We start from the raw sequence: 20,247 nt of genomic DNA on the forward strand, positions 1-20,247 counted from the left end.
TCACCCAGTCAGATGTGCAGCCAGACTTATTATCCGCTCCTTTTGCCCCATCTCTTTCAACCATAGTTTTTAAATTCCTGATCAACCCATGGAGCTTTAACCGTTCTAACAGTCAGTTTCTTAACAGGTGCATGTTTATCAATAATTGGAAGAAGCAATTTCATAAATTCATCAAGTGCAGCGTCTGGATGTGGGTACGCAGACCCACGAGCCACTACCGGCCCCTCATGATGAGTTCTGTGTTTTATGGCCCCTACCCCATCAAAGTTGCCCATCCCTGACTTAGATATTTGTTGGCTGGCTTAGCTAGATATGCTTATGTTTCTGTCTCTCAGATTCCTGGCAGTAGAGACCCCTGCTGCAGCTCCAGCCTCCCAGCCCTTCTCCTTCAACTCCACACCCAAAGCTGCCTTCTCTGAGCCCAGCAGCCATTCCGCTCCTCTGCCCATAGTCACCAAGTCTGCAGCCATGCCAGGTAAGGAGAATAATAAGCTTTGTTTATACAGCATAATTCATACAGCTGTACAGTGCCTTCAGAAAGTATTCATACCCCTTGACTTATTCCATATTTTGTTACAGCCTGAATTTAAAATTGATTAAATATAAACATGTTTTCACCCATATACACACAATACCCCATAATGACAAAGTGAAAACATGTTTTTAGAAATGTTAGCAAATTTATTGAAAATGTAATTTACATATGTATTCACACCCCTGAGTCAATAGTTTGTATGAGTATTACTGGTTGGTAGGTGATCAAATACTTATGTCATGCAATAAAATGCAAATTAATTACTTAAAAATCATACAATGTGATTTTCTGGATTTTTGTTTTAGATTCTGTCTCTCACAGTTGAAGTGTACCTATGATAAAAATTACAGACCTCTACATGCTTTGTAAGTAGGAAAATCTTCAAAATCTGCAGTGTTTCAAATACTTGTTCTCCCCACTGTATATCCACAGTAAAACGAGTCCTATATCGACATAACGAAAGGCCGCTCAGCAAGGAAGAAGCCACTGCTCCAAAATCGCCATAAAAAAGCCTGACTCTACAGTTTGCAACTGCACATGGGGACAAAGATCGTACTTTTTGGAGAAATGTCCTCTGTTCTGATGAAACAAAAATAGAACTGTTTGGCCATAATGACCATCGTTATGTTTGGAGGAAAAAGGGGGATGCTTGCAAGCCGAAGAACACCCTCTCAGCCATGAAGCACGGGGGGTGACAGCATCATGCTGTGGGGGTGCTTTGCTGCAGGAGGGACTGGTGCACTTCACAAAATAGATGGCATCATGAGGAAGAGAAATTATGTGGATATATTGAAGCAAAATGTCAAGACATCAGTCAGGAAGTTAAAGGTTGGTCGCAAATGGGTCTTCCAAATGGACAATGACCCCAAGCATACTTCCAAAGTTGTGGCAAAATGGCTTAAGGCTACTAAAGTCAAGGTATTGGAGTGGCCATCATAAAGCCCTGACCTCAATCCCATCAAATTTGTGGGCAGAACTGAAAAAGCGTGTGCGAGCAAGGCCTACAAACCTGACTCAGTTTCACCAGCTCTGTCAGGAGGAATGGACCAACATTCACCCAACTTATTGTGGGAAGCTTGTGGAAGGCTACCCGAAACGTTTGACCCAAGTTAAACAATTTGAAGGCAATGCTACAAAATACCTATTGAGTGTATGTAAACTTCTGACCCACTGGGAATGTGATGAAAGAAATAAAAGCTGAAATAAATCATTCTCTCTACTATTATTCTGATATTTCACAATCTTAAAATAAAGTGGTGATCCTAACTGACCTAAGACAGGGAATATTTACATACATTAAATGTCAGGAATTGTGAAAACCTGAGTTTAAATGTATTTGGCTAAGGTGTATGTAAACTTCCGACTTCAACTGTACATTTGCACCCCAAAAATGTGACATGTTTTCACTTTGACATTATGGGGTATTGTGTGTGTGTGGTGGGTGAGATTAAATAAATCTATTTTAATCTATTTTGAATTCAGGCTGTAACATAACAGCATGTGGTGAAAAGTCAAGGGGTATGAATCATTTCTGAAGGCACTGTACTTATTTTTTCAACATTAGCATCTTTATTGTTTTGGTTTGTGATATTGTTGATATCCATTCTGTCTTTCTGTTTCAGGCACAGTCCGCCCAGTCAAAACCAGTACACCCCCCACGGTTGTACAGAAATCTTCCCCAGCCACCCAGACAAGTGCACCCACTCCACAGGTACTAAAACATAATCTGCCTTTTCAAATAAATAAGATATTAGACCAACAATCAATTTCTTGTAGTTCAGGTCATAATAGTAGAGACAAATGCAGTGTCTAGAGTCATCTGTCTGTTTGCCGTCCTCTAGGCAGCGCTGAGTGTGAATGCCCTTGAAAGGCAGCTGCAGCAGAGGAAGGACTCAGACCCAGTCATGGCTGGAATACTGGAGGAGGTAACAGATTCATCCAGTAGTATTTCTCTCAAACTACTGCTACTTAATAACTATGAATCCTATTTATTATCATAACCACACACATTCAGTGGAGTTAACCCACAAAGGAATCGAACCCAGCACCATGCTCCAACCAATTTACACTATATGGGTCTTGCTATAAATAATGGGTCTAATGTGTGACGTTGGTATAAACATTTCAAAATGCTTTGAAACGACAACAAAACTTTTTTTTTTAGGCAGTTCCACTTGTGTACTTGGGGGAATATGTTTGCAAATTGGCCCATAATTCCACTTTTACAACATGGGCCTAGGACTATACATCCTTTAAGCAGGGTTCATACAGACTTTTAGCGATTAGTTTTTTTTTTTTCAAGCTCTTAATTAATATTTTCAAGGACCTCAATGTTATACAATTGTATAATTTATATAATTGTACGTATGGCCTAATATAGAACGCCCCCCCCCCCCCCCCCCCCCAAAAGGTATGCAAAGGGTAGGCCTTACCAATGCGTTGATATTCAAATTATTATTACATTACGAGATCTGTGAAAATAATGTCGACTTCACTAAATACACTGAAAGAAAATATGTAAACGCAACATGCAACAATTTCTAAGATTTTACTGAGTTACAGTTCATATAAGGAAATCAGTCAATAGGCCTAATTTATTTATTTCAATCTATGGACTGGGAATATACAGTGCATTTGGAAAGTATTCAGACCATTGACTTTTTCCACATTTGTTACATTACAGCCTTATTATAAAATGTATTTAATAGGTTTTTTTCTTTCATCAATCTACACACAATACCCCATAAAGAAAAACGTTTTTTTGAAATATTAGCACATTTATATGACATTTACATAAGTATTCAGACCCTTTTACTCAGTACTTTGTTGAAGCACCATTGGCAGCAATTACAGCACACCTGTATTTGGGGAGTTTCTCTTATTGTTTTCTGCAGATCCCCTCAAGCTCTGTCAGGTTGGATGGGGAGCGTCGCTGCACAGCTATTTTCAGGTCTCTCCAGAGATGTTCAATCGTGTTCAAGTCCAGGCTCTAGCTGGGCCACTCAAGGACATTCAGAGACTTGTCCCGAAGCCACTACTGCGTTGTCTTGGCTGTTTAGGGTCGTTGTCCTGACCTCTTGTCTGAGGTCCTGAGCACTCTGGAGCAGGTTTTCATCAAGGATCTCTCTGTACTATGCTCCATTTGTCTTTCCCTCGATCCTGACTAGTCTCCTAGCCCCTGCCACTGAAAAACTTTCACAGAGCATGATGCTGTCACCAACATACTTCACAGTATGGATGGTGCCAGGTTTCCGCCAGACGTGATGCTTGGCATTCAGGCCAAAGAGTTCAATTTTGGTTTCATCAGACCAGAGAATCTTGTTTCTTATGGTCTGAGAGTCCTTTAGGTGCCTTTTGGCAAGCTCCAAGCAGGCTGTCATTTGCCTTTTACTGAGGAGTGGCTTCCGTTTGGCCACTCTACCATAAAGGCTTGAATGGTGGAGTGCTCAGAGATGGTTGTCCTTCTGGACAGATCTCCCATCTCCACAGAGGAACTCTGGAGCTCTGTCAGAGGTTCTTGGTCACCTCCCTGACCAAGACCCTTCTCCCCTGATTGCTCAGTTTGGCTGGGCGGCCAGCTCTAGGGAGAGTCTTGGTGGTTCCAAACTCCTTCCATATAAGAATGATGGAGGCCACTGTTCTTGGATCTTCAATGCTGCAGAAAGGTTTTGGTACCCTTGCCCAGATTTTTACCTCGGTACAATTCTGTCTTGGAGCTCTACGTACAAGTCCTTTGACCTCATGGCTTGGTTTTTGCTCTGACGTGCACTGTCAACTGTGGGTCCTTATATAGACGTGTGTGTCTTTACAAATCATGTCCAGTCAGTTGAATTTACCAGAAGTGGACTCCAATAAAGTTGTGGAAACATCTCAAGGATGATCAATGGAAACAGGATGCACCTGAGATCAATTTCACATCTCATAGCAAAGGGTCTGAATACTTATATAAGGTGTTTCTATTATTTTTCATAAATGTGCAAACATTTCTAAAAACCTGTTTTAGCTTTCTCATTATGGGCTATTGTATGTAGATTGAGGACATGTTTTATTTAATCCATTTTAGAATAAGGCTGTAATGCAACAAAATGTGGAAAAGGGGAAGGGGTCTGAATACTCTTAAGGAAATGCACTGTAGATATCCATCTGTTGGCCACAGAAACCGTAACCTATGGGTATGGATCAGAAAACCAGTCAATACCAGGTGTGACCACCATTTGCCTCATGCAGCACGACACCTCTTCTTCAAATATACTTTATTAGGCAGTTGATTGTGCCCTGTGTAATGTTGTCCAACTCCTCTTCAATGGCTGTACTAAGTTGCTTGATATTGGCAGGAACTAGAACACAATGTCATACACAGCGATCCAGAGCATCCCAAACGAGCTCAATGGGTGACATGTCTGGTGAGTATGCAGGTCATGAAAGAACTGGGACATTTTCAGCATCCAGGAATTGTGTACAGATCTTTGTGACATGGGGCTGTGCATTATCATGCTGAAACATGAGGTGATGGTGGCAGATGAATGGCACGACGATGGGCCTCAGGATCTCGTCACAGTATCTTTGTGCATTCAAATTGCCATGGATAAAATGCAGTTGTGTTCGTTGTCCGTGGCTTATGCCTGCCCATACCATAACCCCACCACCACCATGAGGCACTCTATTCACAATGTTGACATCAGCAAACCGCTCGCCCACACGACGCCATCTGCCCAGTACACATGAAACCGGGATTCATCCGTGAAGAGCTCACTTCTTCGGTGTGCCAGTGGTCATCAAAGGTGAGTATTTGCCCATTGAAGTCGGTTACGACGCTGAACTGCAGTCAGGTCAAGACCTTGGTGAGGACGGAGATGAGCTTCCCTTACACTGTTTCTGACAGTTTGTGCAAAAATTATTGGTTATGCAAACCCACAGTATCATCAGTTGTCTGGGTGGCTGGTCTCAGACAATCCCGCAGGTGAAGAAGCCGAATGTGGAGGTCCTAGTCTGGCGTTGTTACACGTGGTCTGAGGTTGTGAGGCCAGTTGAACGTACTGCCAAATTGCCTAAAATGACGTTGGAGGCGATTTATGATAGAGAAGTGAAAATTAAATTATCTGGCGACAGCACTGGTGGACATTCCTGCAGTCAGCATGCCAATTGCACGCTCCCTCAACTTAAGACGTTGTGTTGTGACAAAACTGCACATTTTCAGAGTGGCCTTTTTATTGTCCCCAGCACAAAGTGTACCTGTGTAAGGATCATGCTGTTTAATCAGCTTCTTGATATGCCACACCTGTCAGGTGGATGGATTATCTTGGCAATGGAGAAATGCTCACTAACAGGAATGTAAACAATATTGTATTCAAAATTTGAGAGAGACCTTTTGTGCGTATGGAAGATTTCTGGGATATTTTATTTAATCTAATGAAACATGGGAGCAACACTATACTTGTTGAGTTTTATATTGTTGATCAGTGTAAATTGGATGCATGACGATTTTTCTGTAGCCTATGTGGCCAACGCAGGCACACATAATAAAGCCATGACTTGCTGTAGCATAAATCTTTATAATGAGAAAGTGACCAAAAACCAGGTTCCTTTTTTCATGGAAGGATTTGTATGGAAAGCCAAGTTGAATCCAACATTAGATGTTGTGGTTCTCATGATAACCACTTGTGGTTTTACTGCAACAGAGTAGCACAACACCCTTCATATGAAGCGGCGGGAAACAAATGAAAGTGGTCACATCTCTCACAAAAACGGATCAAAAATGAAAGCAAGGATAATTATAAGGGAGCAGGAGAACTTATAAATTGGTTACAGTAATTACAAGGACTTTTCAAACACCTATCTGAGGAAATCTCTGATTTTCAAGTTTGGCCGTTTCCAGTACTTGAATTTCTGAGCTCCAAGTTCAGGTAGGCTACTTCAAGCCCCTTGTATTGTTTCTAAAATGACAGGTGTAACATGGAAACCAAAATGTATTTATCATGTTATTTCATTACCATCATTTTGTTAAGAAGCCCACTAGGCAATGTAATTATATCCAGAATAATTAAGCGTTGTGTTGTGCAATAGTCTATTCTACACAATTGCGCACAGTAGACTCGGCGTCCAATCCAAGGCACAAGAACGCATGAAAACATGAACTCGTTACCTTGATGTTAAGTCTGAGACCCGACTGTAAATAAAGCAGACAACAACAGATGTTCAAGATCAGTTCACTAGGGATATTAGATCCAACTTGGATCCAGGCACAACTGTCCTCACCAGTGTAAAGAATGAGACTGCAAAATATTCTGGACATTCCTCATTAACACCTTTTTTCCAGCACTTGGGCTGTTGCATTGCATGCGCTATCACAACAGCTATTTGTCACTTGACTATCAATAAGAAAATATCTTCCTGGATAAGATGTGTGTGAAAATAGCTCAACATCAAATGCGCGTCCAGCAAATATTGTGCATAACTATTGAAGAACCACGTTCATGACAGTATTGATTTAGGTTTTAAGTATGAAGGTAAGGTGACTCGTTTAGAAGACACTCATTCGATGTCTAATTTAACTGAGTAATGCTTAATATAATGATAAACGACAACTTACACTGCCATAATTGCAAGGACTGAAGAGTAATGTTTTATGTCACATGATTTTAGACACATCCGTCAAGACACCAACCATGAGAAAGGGTTAAACAGGTTTTAAATCAACACGTACCTTTCATTGAATGTAGCTGGCTCCCCCCTTATATCTTAATGTAATGACATAAAAAATAAAATGGCAGATTATCAACAGCTGTAAGAAGTTGTCCAGTGTAGGAAATCCTCACATGTACACGAGTTTATAGAAAGACCCATATGGATGAACCATGGTAGCTTCATGCTGGTTGTGTTCCTCTCAGATCGCCCACTTCCAGAAGGAGTTGGATGACCTGAAGGCACGCAGCCACAAGGCAGACTTCAGAGTGGGCACCACAGAGGAGATGAAGGAGCTGAGGAAGGAGTCTGAGGACCTCCACGTCTTCACCCTGGAGATCAAAGACACCACTGAGGTACAGTACGGATTTAATTTCATTTGATTAGATGTGATTATTTCAGAGATAAGGCCTGCATGAGTCAGAATATGAAGCTATGTGTAGTTGCCATTGTACCCAGTTGTAACAAAGTAATCAGTTGCATTCACGTGGCCCATGAACTCACACCCCCTGGTGTTGCCAGGTCTATGACAACAAAATTAGCCATTTCAACTTAAGTACAACCACCTAGACCTCATAGGCTCTTACCATGTGTATGTGTGCTTGTTCTCCCCAGTCTCTCCACGGGGACATCAGCACTCTGAAGACCACCATGCTGGAGGGCTTTGCCGGGGCGGAGGACGCAAAGGCCCAGAGTGAGCTCAACAGACACCGGGGCTACCTGCAGCTGCTGTACAAGAAACCACTGGACCCACGCAGTGAAGACCAACTCAAGGTAAGCCTCTGGATAGATAAGGAATGGATGGTTAGATGTGTATATCGAACATCTATCATTCCTCAGGGTGGATGTGGTAGAAATGGCAAAAGCAGAACACTATTGAAAATAATTCACCGTGTAGAAGACTTTTTGTAGGACGGTCATTTATTTTGGGGTTTTCTCCCCACGACCAGGAGATTCGCAGGCTGTACCAGTATGTAAAGTTTGCTGTGGAGGATGTTAACGACGTGTTGGACCTGGAGTGGGAGAAACATCTGGAGAAGAAGAAGAAACAGAAGTGAGTGAGAATTCTCTTTCACTTCCTATGTCAATTGTCATTGTATGTTTCCTTTCTAACCAGTTTCCTCTGTGGTACTCCTCTGTCTCTCCCAGACACATGATTGTCCCAGAGAGGGAGGCTCTATTCACAGCCTTGGCCAACAACCTGGACATCATCAACCAGCAGAAGCAGAGGCTGGACACACTGGTCAAAGACCTCCACGCCCTGCGGCTCTACAACAAGACTGCAGCCTGGAGCACTCCTGCCCCCAGCCAGCCCTGGCAGCCTGCTGCTACCACCCCCACTGAACAGGGGTATGTACAAGGGTGTATACCTGAAATACAGTGGGAAGATTTATTGTAGCATGAGGATCTGTTCAGAGGCAGTAAGTATTTTTATTTATTTTTTATGTCAAATTTTTCACTGGGCTATGTGTGTTGCAAAGTAGTGTTTTTTTTTTAATGCATAGTGGTTTAAAAATCAATGGTCACTTATGAATTACCTCTGTGTTTACTAGTTTGGACAACGAGCTGGAGAGTTTGAGGGATGCACTCCTGAAAGCCAGTCTGGAGACCATTCCCAAGACCACCTCGAAATCGCCAGGCAAAATACTTACATTTTCCAACACGTGTCTCACTGTGTTAACTATTGTGCTTGAGTGATGTAAATGTAATTTGACTCCTTCAACTTCTGCAGCCAAAATGTCTCCGATGAAGCAGTCTCAGCTGCGTAACTTTCTCTCCAAGAGGCAGACACCACCAGTCCGCTCCACCGCTCCAGGTATTCCCAACACCAACACACAGAACACAGTGACCAGTGCTGAGCAGTGAAGTATAAGTAACGTGTGTTGTTTACCCCTCCTGATTGTCCTCTATCTTTCCCCCAGCCAACCTGTCCCGCTCGGCCTTCCTCTCTCCCAAATACTACGCGGACCTGGACGATGTGAGCTCCACCTCCTCCCTGTCTCAGGCCCTGGACCCAGACTACTCCCATTATTTTGCGGAGGAAGAACCAGAGCCTGAGCCTGCCCCCCTCCCCATGCTCCCCCTCTCTATGCCCCGCCACCCCACGGTGGTACGCACCCCCTCCATAGCCCCGGGGTTTGGGGCCATCCAGTCCACTCCCTTCAGCAAGGTGCGCCAAGGCCTGGGCCTCAGCCCCATCATGAGCCCAGGTAGGAAACTATTGAGCTTATTTGACTTTTATTTAACCAGGTTGGTCGGAGAACAACAGGTAATACAACTTTGCTGTTGTGTAGTAGTATGTCATTTATATTGTATGTTTTACCCTCTAGTATCAACCTTTAGGACACAGAGAGGACAGACAACCTTATGTCAAAGTGCTGTACTATGTGGTTTTAAGAGAGCTATTCTGTAGTACAGTAAGTCATCAACTTATTCTCTAGTTCCAACCAATAAGATCAACATGGGAGGTGCCGACAGCACGGCACTAGCCACTAAGACGGTGAAGCACGGAGCCCCGCCTACTGAGAAGGCCACGCCCGTCCCCCTTCCTGCCCAACAGGCTGCTGCTAAAGCCGCTTTCCTCAGACAAATGGCCAATCAGAAACCAGGTAGGCGGGTTGCAGTTAATGGGAAGTACATTGCATTTGTGACCGTTTTTCCGTCACTGTAACAACATACAACGTTGCCTTGAGACATAGTATGAAATCTATTGACTTTTTTTTTCTTTCTGCTCTGTTTCTGTGTTGTGTGACCATGTTAGGCTATGTTACCTTAACAGTATAACTTTCTAGTTTAAAAAAAGAACAAGCTAGGAAGAAACTTTTATTGTTAATCTCACTACATTTAAAACAGTTTGAAGACACTCCGATTAAGAGACCGGTAGAGCTTCTATTCTGCTCACTGTCGGTTCACTTTGAACAGTAAAACTCAATGCTATGTTCATACTCAGACACCAGGGGGAGACAAAGACCTCAGGATCAGAGGTGAACTGACAGCCTCTTGACTTTACTATGCAGAATAATGGTTGACAATAGTTTAAATAAATTAATGTCATAATTTATGGATTAAACAGTACTTTTAAAGTTTTCATCAATTGAGACTACTCGTCTGAATATAGTGTACATCAGTCTGTTGGTAGCCCAAAATAACATGACCGGTATGATTCGAATTGATTGAATGAAAAGGTGACAAAATATGTGCGTCTGGTTGTCCAAATGTCAGTTGTAATGACAAATTGTCATTGACGTTTCTTTGTGGTCAACCAGCAGTAAGTGGCTCTCTGACAGAGTCCACCCTGAAGACTGTTCCCCAGGTGGTCAACGTACAGGAGCTCAATGACAGAGGATCGCCACTGCCTGTCTCCACTGTGATCAGGTAATCCTTCATCATCATCAATATTACTATCCCTCTTCATCAGGGCGTCACCTTGGGCCTACGCTCAAGAATGCTTGGCACCTTTTCTGATTACAATTCCCAAAAAGTAGAAAGGACATTAAATTAAACAAACTATTATGTAGATAAGAAATGTGTAGACAGTGAATACATTTCATTAGGAACGAGCTGAGTGGGTCCTATCTAATATCGTTACAATAGTTGGCTGATTCCAATCTAACCATTACTGTAAAAATAACCTACCGTCCACATAACTACTGTACACAGCAGCTTTCTTGTTTGTTTTTGTTTGTCTAATTTAAAAACTTGTGTGTGCTGCAGTGTTAGGGTCTGCTGACAGTGCTGTGACCCTCATTGAGCCCCTCAGGGTCTGCCACAATGACTGTCTCTTTTTAAAAATTAAAATAAAAAAAGTCACGGAAATACAAAGTCTCTGTAGTCTAATAAGCGTAAGGTGTACAGTATATACTGTATTTGAGTTTGAACCATGCAGGGTCTTCTGATAGGGAAAGCTTTAAAATGAGGTTCCGCTGAGTGCCACATTACTCTATGGTGGATGGAGGGAGAGAGGGGTTATCGCTATTTTAGCTTGGCGAGGCACATTTACAATGACTCGCTGATGCAGAAAGAGACAGCTACACACACAAATAAGCGCAATAGAAAGAACAGTGTGAGCGGGTGTGCTGTACAGACAGTGACAGGACTAGACTGGTGCGGCATGAAGGGTCCATGTGTGTGGGGGATGGGCACACACATGGGCAATGGACTATGTTATAAAGTGTGTGTGTGGGTGAGTTTACGTCCTGAGGGACGAGGGCCCACTTCAGCACTAGCCTATGCTATTTGTGTGGTTGTGTGTGTGGGGCTGCATACTGTACGTCAGTGTACAGTGTGAGTGGTTCCCAACGATGCAGAGAGAATTATTTTACAAATGATATAACACAAGGGGAAAAATACACAATGAGTAACGATAACTTGGTTATATACACGAGGTACCAGTACTGAGTGGATGTGCAGGGGTACGAGGTAATTGAAGTAGATATGTACCTACTGTAGGTAGGAATAAAGTGACTAGGCAACAGGATAGATAATAAACAGAAACAGCAGCGTATGTGATGAGTCAAGAGTTAGTGGAAAAACAGTCGATGCAGATAGTCCAGGTAGCTATTTAGTTAACTATTTAACTATGTAGCACTAAATAGTCACTGCCATTGGTGATAAAAGGGCTGTTGATGACAGCTGTGCATGTCATGTCAATTCCAGAGTGACTAAGGGGCGCCAGGATGGACAGATGTTGGCAGCAGGTACAGCCCTGTATTCCTGTTCCCATGAAGTGACAGGGGGAGAATGTCATCGTCCCCAATGTCACAGTCAGACTGGAGGGAGAGGGGCCCTTTAATTGGTACCGTCAGCAGTTTCTGTTTTTATAATAAATGTTCTTGGGGGGGAAAGGAAAGTTCATTTTATGCTTAAGTGCAGATAAGAGATAAATGCACACGTTCTGCTCTTTGTAGATAATATCTGGTATTTGGGAATTAAATTGTTTGACTGCATCAAATGTCAGTTTATTCAGAGGACCTTCCTTGCTTAATAGAGTTTTGAATAGTTGTTATTCTTACATTTGAGTGTGAAATGCACTTTACCCATCATCCTTATCTAGGGAGATCCTCTTTCTCTCTTAGTCTCACCCTGGTACCTTATTTTTCCCCATGGCATCACATTAAATCACCCATAGCTAATAGTCACCCATAGCAACCGGTCTGATTACTTCTCAGACGAGTTATATGCAGGAACAGCCATTTACTAATCCCATATCCCCAGCCTGTCCTGTCTTCACTGCAGTAGTGTTGTCCTGCCCCAGCCATGGTGTGGAACTGGGGGGACAGTATAGATTATCAGAGACGCTGCTGCCAGCCAGATGCCAACTGCCAACATCCGGGCGGAGAATGGGATTTGGTGTATGGGGGAAAACACAGCCGCAGCAGTATAGGGTTTTCTCTCACACAACTTCTCTCTCTCACTCCTCTGTCTTTTCTGTCCTCCGCTCTCCCATTCTTTCCCTGTCTCTCTCTTTCGTGTCACATCTGTCATCTAATGCCCTTTTACACACACACACACACACACACACACACACACACACACACACACACACACACACACAACATGACTTAAACAGAGCAGAACACCTCAAAGCATATAGCCAGCTGTAGCATCCTTCCTATTAAGATTTACTTCAATTAATTCATTTCATTTTATCCGTGGGTGGTCTTTACATCTCTAGGCTTCAGTGGCTGTGTGATAGTTATAGTGTGTTAGCAGCAGGAACATTGCACTGGAGTGGGTGGTCACTGGTGCCTGGCCTAGCCTGCCTGGCAGTGATAAAGCCGGCCAAGTTGTAAACCTAGGCTGATACATGGCAGTGCTTCTAAATGTCTGTTGGTGCCAGGTTACAGTGCGTGTGCGTGTGTGTGTGTGTGCGAGTGTACGTACGTGTGTTTGTGCTTGACCTCTAGTACCTAGGAAACAGCAGACAACAGCAGAGCTCTCTCCCATCTCTCTGAGTTAATGCATGGGTAAGGCCTGCAACTTTGATGGAGAGACACTGAATAATTGACAGTGTGTGTTGCTGACCCAAGGCGATAGGTCCACACTGCACAGGGGGAGTGGTCAACACACAGACGCCGCTCACCAAACGGACATGTTTGTAACTATGGAAATGTTGTAGCAAAGAGAACTTGGCCCTGTTCCTAAACAACTCCTAGCCCCGCCTTTGCAGATCTGAAAGAAAAAGATGGGTATAAGCAAAATGGGGGGTTCCAATAAAACCACTTGAAAACCATTTTGCTTACACCTTTCCAATTCCTGCAGTGTGTGGAGCTCTGTTGTGTTTGAGTAGTTCTAAAATGTATAGCTTGCTTCACTGTTTGTTGACTACTACTACTGTTATGTAGGCTACTCCGGTTCCTGCACAGTACTGGCTGATGGGGAGAGCCTGCACTACCTCTTTCTCCCTGGGGGGGGCCCTGTTGTCAATGTGATTTCAGTGGCCATTCTTGGCCTGACTTGGGCATGCTTGAGTAAGTAGGGGCTCAAGATGACAGCATTGGTACCTCACAGTTCAAACTCATCAACTTTTGATTAAACCTGTCACAGGTTCAGCCGTTACTTTACACTACACATCCTCCTCTGTCTGCTAACTCACTGGCCTTAGCGGCTTACATCTGTAGTGGAAGATCTAGGATCTGTAGCGCTTCCCATTAGCTTTTTGATCACCTCTTATCTGTCAGGTCTGTTCAGTGTGCCTGTTTCTTCTTTTGTTTAGTGCTTAGGCCATTTCTTCAACACACACATTCCTTTTGTGTGTGTGTGTGTGTGTGTGTGTGTGTGTGTGTGTGTGTGTGTGTCTGTGTCTGTGCGTATTGATCAATGCGGGCTGCCCAAGGCCCTGTGGTGATGCAGTGCTCATACTGATGCAGCACTGAGACGGCCGTGAGTAGAGTTGCTGATGAGCGGAGTAATCATCCCCAGCTCTGCCACCTGCTCTGTGCCCCCTCATCCAGAACTAGCCACACACACACACACAACAAGAACCACCAGACAGACACCCACATTGAAAGAACCACTAAACACACACTTAACCCAAATATTATGCATCTATACACCTACATACTCATCACCACTACCTACCTCATAGGAAACACACAGTCACTTTACCAAACACACAGTCACTTTACCAGAGAGAAGATCCACTATGTCCCTAGTCAGGTTGATGTCCCTAGTACAGCAGTTCTCTGATGTGGAGTCATAGCTTATTGGAGGTGAGTCCATCACATGAGACGAGAGCAATCAGCCCTGGTTTGTGTATGTGGGCCTGAGCCGAGAGAAACAGACTCCAGCTAGACGGCTTTATCAGGTCACTGCCTCCATCGCATCTGATTCACTGCCGGCAGAGGCTAGCAATCTGAGTGCATCTCTCTCGCCATCCCCCATGGCACTCACTGCCCCAATCTCCCTCTCTTTTATCACCTCTCTCACAAACAGCTCCCTCTCTGTCCTCTATCTCCCTCCCTCTTCATCTTTAGTTCTCCCATGCCTCTCTCCCAATCGGTCACTGTCTGCCATGCTCTCTTTCCTTCTCTGCCCTCTTCCAATGTCTTTGCCTCCCTATCTCACCCTCGCTTGTTCTCTAACCCTCTGCTCCCCCCCCCCCCCCCCCCCCATCTCCCCCTGTGTCTCTGAGAGGATGAAATTGATGGTCCTCTCTCTCCTCTCTCACTCTCTGCAAGGCCTCGCTCCTCTATTGTGATGCGGTTGAATATTTTGGCAGGATTCTCCCTGGGGCCATTTTCCAAATTAGCCTTGCTCACAATAACGAGTCCACCACAGCCAGACAGTCTGATAGGTGGCTTATTTTAGAGATGCGTTCCCCAGCCAGTCAGTCCCTCGGACACAACACTGGGCCTGTATTGTGTCCATCCACGCCAGTATGGTTTTGGTTCAGTTGTCTATATTCTGTCCGTGGCAGTGGTTGATGTTGAAGAATAATTAGTAAAGCAGTGCAGGCCTATTGTTCGATGTCTTCTGTATTCTATTCACTACTGTAGATATCGTACATGGCCTTGGCTTTTGTCTGGGATGAGACTATCCTTGGGTTATGCAGCGTGTTTGCAGATGGGGCAGTAAATTATAGGCTGATGTAAAGCGCTGACGCACACACTCACACACCCCAATTAATCACTTGTAGCGTGAATGGCAATCACACCTCAGTTGTAAGTATGTGCATGTCTCCTCATCACTGACTTGCTTTCGTTAACTTTCGGAAAGCAATTCCTGATGAAGTGGAGGAGATGAGAAATTAGGCTGTATTTAAAATGTGATGTATGCTTTGAATCCAAGTCGTTGCGCACAGTTCTTTTTATTTCCTCTTTCTCCCTCCCTCAGCTCCTCAGTCCCAGCCCCGGTCGGTCAGGTTGTTCAGCAGGTTTTGGCGACGGTGGCCAACACCAACCAGGCCAAACGAGTGAGTATCAGCAGCCCGCATGGCATCCTCCCAGCTGTCAAATCCTGTGAACTACATCACACTCCATACCTTTAAGCCAGCTGTCTGGGTATTACTAGCCAGAGGCCTCATTTCTCCCTGCTCTAAGAAAGTCAAGTCAAGGTAAAACGTCACCAACTTGCAGTCGGAACCAACTGAATACATGTGCAAGAGATATTCAGCTACAACCGGAGGCAAATGGAAGTTCAATAGAAAGTTATTGTTTATTCATAAATACCAAGGAGTTTCATCTGTGTGCTATCAGTGGCAGAATATCTCTCCTACACCCCATTTCTAAGAACTCAGCAACTCTGTGTAGTTACTGGAGTTCCAGTGTAGTTGGCTGGGCTGCGTTGTTATGGGTTAGAGTGCACAGGGCTGTGAAATGCCCCAGGTTCCTCCCATGTCCCAACGGTGGATTGATACAAGTGGCAACTGGGTGGGAACTGAATCATACAGGGGAACTCTCACACACATCACACCCCATTCCGAACAAGGTTCAAGTTTATGGGATGACCCAAGCACTCATGACGCATTGCCTACACACCGATACACTCACAGAAAAAACACAGAATATGTTAACACTAAAACACTGTTTTGTGATAAACAGTATCCAAAGTCTGAGTAGTGAGATTAACTAAATTACATTTTGCTTTTATTTATGTTAAACATGAAAGTAGATTTTGGGGTTCTCTAAAATAACATGGATTTTTCATTTTTGGGGGCTATTTTTTACCTTATTTTCACCCTCTTTGTTAGTAGTTATTTTTGAAGCCTTGGCAAAGAGAGACGTTTAAACTGTCCTTCTGTTGTTTTTCTTGTCAGAATTCTACTCAAGGCATACTGAAGGTGTCCGCTGAGAGTGTCTGCTCAGCTTCCCCCCAGGGTTTTGTGTTTGGTAAGTACACACTGTAAAGATGAGATGTTTTAGATGCTCATCACATCAAAACATGCTGGGAAACACCTTCCACCTAGAGTTGATGTATTTTTCCCAGGGTTTTTATATACTAGAAATCTACAAAATATCTGAGTGAACCATTCATACATTACATCCATTTGATTACATTCCGTACGTTACATATTTGATTAGCTCTTAGTATAAAAAGGTGTACTGAACCTAATTATCATGCTTAATTTAATGCCATCTCCTCTCCTTCTCTCCCAGGCGGACCCCCTAAAGCTGACGCCCTAGTCTCCCTGCCCCCCTCCAGCTCAGCCCCGTCACTGGGGGAGCAGAGCAGCAAAGCCTTCTCCTTCATCGCAGCGTGAGTCTGGGGTCAGGGGTCAAAGAGGGACACTTCATATCAGACCTTGATTAGAAAACAGGGAAGTTGAATAAAAGAAATAGACCAATGGCTGACTGTGTTTTCTCATACTATATGATGCTTTTGTACAGGTCTGCCGGGGGCTTCAGTTTCTCCTCTGCGTCCCAAGGAGCTCCACCAGGTACCTCTCTCGCTCATGCACAGCCATATATGCCACACATCAGTTTTAGTAGACAGTAAAGTCAGTGTTATAGTTTGTTGAATGCCATATCAATGAAGTAATCTATTAAATCCATTAGTCGAAAGAGTTGTCTGGCGTAGTTTGTAAATCTGCTGTTCATTTCTCTCTTCCCAGTAAAGGACGTGAGTAAATTCTCCTTCAGCAGCGCTGGCGGCGGCACAGGCAAGATGATGTTTGGCTCTTCTGCCGGGGAGGAACCCTTCTCCTTCACCCCCAAATCCACCTCCCCCACCCTGGTGGCCAACGGCTCCCCCACCCCTCTTCCCAGCATGTCAGGCGAGCCTGTGAGGCCCACCTCCATCACCCCCACCCTCAGAGTGGAGCCCCAGGCCCCCAAGGTGGTAGGAGGAGAGACCCTGGGGAGTTTCTCAGGTCTACGTGTGGGCCAGGGGGACGAAGAGAAGCCCTCAGCGGCCGCGTTTAGCTTTGGGCAGCCGGACAACGGAGGGGCGCTAGGGTTAGGTGCGGGGGCAGCCCAGTTTAGTTTTGGGTCGGCCCTCCAGCAAGGGAAGCTAGCCGAGGCTGCATTTGGTGAAGCGGATTCTACCCTGACAGACTTATCCAAGGCTGCATTTAAGCCTCCCGAACCAGCCGCCCTATCTGTCACTAAGCCTGTGTTCTCCACGTCAGCAGCCACCTCCTTCAGCAGCCTCCTAGCAGCACCCCTCTCTTCCCCCTCAACCACCCTGGAGAAGGAGCACCCCAAAACCCCCACCCCCCCGGCAGACCCCACTCCGCCCCTAGAGCCTGCTTCCTCACAGCCCAGCCCCTCCGTCAGCCCCCCTATCGCTGAGCCTGAGGTTACTACCTCCCCAGAGTCCTCAGTCACCCCTACCATCCCTGAAAAAGCCCCAACGCCCCCAGCTCCCCCCACCACCTCTTTCCCCCCTGCCTACATCACCCCACCAGCCCCAAGCACCACCCCAGATCCTGTCCATGAGTCCACGCCTGCCCCTGAGGCCTCACCACCCGCAATCACACCCACCCCGGAGGCCCCACCACTAGCCTACCCGGCCCCCAGCTCGGACAAACCTGGCTCCATCTTCACCCAGCCACCGGCCATCACCGCAGTTAGCACAACTATAGCGGTCACCAGTCTCATCCCGGTCATCAACACTGCAGCCCCCGCCTCTACTACCCCTACCAACTCCAACTCTGTATTTGGGCAGCCCGCTCCAACCTCAGCGGCTGCCGGCGGCTTTGGTTCCACCGGCTTCGGGGCTCCCCCTGCTACAGGCGCAGCAGCTGGCTTCGGGAAACCCGTATTCGGACAGACAGTAGGCGGGTTTGGCCAGCCTGCTGCTAATGTAGCCGGTGGCTTCGGTTTTGGCCAGTCTGCATTTGGGGCCAACCCCGGATTTGGACAGCCTGCAGCGGCCTCCCCTGCTGCAGTTGCCAGTACCGCTGCTAGTGGAGGTGGTTTGTTTGGAGCCCTCAGTGTCAGCAATGCAAGCGGCTTTTCCTTTGGCACCCCCAGCGCCAGTACGGCCAGCAGTACGGGCACAGGCCTGTTTGGGCAGCCGAGCGCCACCCCAGCCTTCGGGCAGCAGAGTGCCGGGTTTGGACAAGGCTCTGTGTTTGGAAGCAACACCACCACTACATCTTCCACTGGTTTCAGCTTTGGACAGACTGCAGGTGAGTGTGTTAGTGTGTGTGTAACACGTGTGTGGGAAAAGGCACTTATACTGGTTCCATTCTAGAATTCATCACCAATGTAGTGGATTTTCTAAGTGGCAGACAGAGTCTTATTGGAACATGGCCTGTCCCTTGGACATCACCATGACACTGTATGAGGTTGTTTTAAGCCAGTCTGGTATTTACACAGATGGCATCTCAAGCTGCCATTCTATCTCTTCTAGACTGGATTTACAATTTGTTTAGAGATCAGACAATACCTTGAATGCTTCAGGATTGGATTACCAGATTCTAGTTGAATTTGACAAATACTCTCAATTCCATATTTAGGACTACTAGACTACTATAATTTTAGCAATGGTATGTTCACCTATACAAGCATAGCATAGGTAGGGAAATAAACAATGGGGCATCCTTGACAGTCAGAGCTGCTGCCAAAGTGTTTAAATGAATGTTTTCCTTCTGGGACTGAACAGCATCATTAGGAAAGGCGTTTATCACGGCCATTAGGATAATGCAGCTAGGAGAGGAGCCCTCTACTCTCTGATACAGCCTCATCCAGTCCATCCATCTGGGCCTGTTAGGATCTGCTTGTACTGGCAGGCCATCCTGCTCCATATGTCCATGGGTCATAGGTACAGACACACACATGATAACATATGCACTGTACACACACGTACACATGGATTTTGTGTTGTGGATATGTGGTAGTAGAGTAGTGGCACACACTTAATGTGTTGAGAAATGTAATGGTGTTTTATTGTATATAACTGCCTCAATTTTGCTGGACCCCAGGAAGAGGGGATCCAATATAAATAAAAATAGGGACTCTGTAAACTACTATGTTGGAGGAAGTTGGCACTAAACACAGGTCTAGGTTCAGTTTTGTGTTTCACCTGGTACAGATGTGGTTAGGGTTGGGATGGTGGTTAGCTGATTCCCAATCTGTACATATAGGGGCAAGTTTGTTCTACCTTGACACTGTAACCCCCAGTATGATAAGGTTGATTAGGCTACATGCAAATTACACTACCACCAGTGATTTTCGATGTACACATTCCATGGCACATGGTTTATGAATTGATGCGCAAAACAACGCCAGATTCATAACTTCGAATTTTTCAATTTATATTACTATACAATATTCTTGCAACCAATATAATGTTATATATATGGGGGATACAATCTTCCCAGCTCTGCAGATTTTGCTGTGAGGAGGCAGAGTCATTAGATCATTTATTTTGGTACTGTCCATACGTAGCTCGTTTTTGGTCACAGGTCCAGGAATGGCTGAAGAATTGCAACATTTGCCTAGAACTAACGCTGCAGATGGCAATACTGGGTGATTTGAAAAGCCATAGTCAATCAATAATAAAATCATTATTTTAGCAAAAAAATATATTTTTAATTTACAATCTGTAGAAGCCATGAGAATAGAAAGTTCAGTACTTTTGTGAAG

The 20,247-nt window shown here is 44.9% G+C and overlaps 1 protein-coding gene across 1 annotated transcript in view; it reads left to right on the forward strand.

The window, feature by feature from the left end:
- The window catches only part of nup214 (nucleoporin 214), a 72,304-nt gene that overhangs the window by 19,396 nt on the left and 32,661 nt on the right, over positions 1-20,247 (forward strand). The window contains exons 13-29 of the mRNA XM_038970306.1: positions 336-475; positions 2,158-2,246; positions 2,377-2,460; positions 7,423-7,572; positions 7,832-7,990; positions 8,167-8,270; positions 8,366-8,566; positions 8,770-8,855; positions 8,949-9,032; positions 9,139-9,426; positions 9,658-9,825; positions 10,483-10,591; positions 15,551-15,629; positions 16,473-16,545; positions 16,813-16,912; positions 17,044-17,093; positions 17,268-18,788. Of these exons, the coding sequence (XP_038826234.1) occupies positions 336-475; positions 2,158-2,246; positions 2,377-2,460; positions 7,423-7,572; positions 7,832-7,990; positions 8,167-8,270; positions 8,366-8,566; positions 8,770-8,855; positions 8,949-9,032; positions 9,139-9,426; positions 9,658-9,825; positions 10,483-10,591; positions 15,551-15,629; positions 16,473-16,545; positions 16,813-16,912; positions 17,044-17,093; positions 17,268-18,788 (3,485 nt within the window). The remainder of the gene's footprint in view (positions 1-335; positions 476-2,157; positions 2,247-2,376; positions 2,461-7,422; positions 7,573-7,831; positions 7,991-8,166; positions 8,271-8,365; positions 8,567-8,769; positions 8,856-8,948; positions 9,033-9,138; positions 9,427-9,657; positions 9,826-10,482; positions 10,592-15,550; positions 15,630-16,472; positions 16,546-16,812; positions 16,913-17,043; positions 17,094-17,267; positions 18,789-20,247) is intronic.

Source organism: Salvelinus namaycush, chromosome 31 (genome assembly GCF_016432855.1).
Source record: "Salvelinus namaycush isolate Seneca chromosome 31, SaNama_1.0, whole genome shotgun sequence".
Classification (NCBI taxonomy): Eukaryota; Metazoa; Chordata; class Actinopteri; order Salmoniformes; family Salmonidae; genus Salvelinus; species Salvelinus namaycush.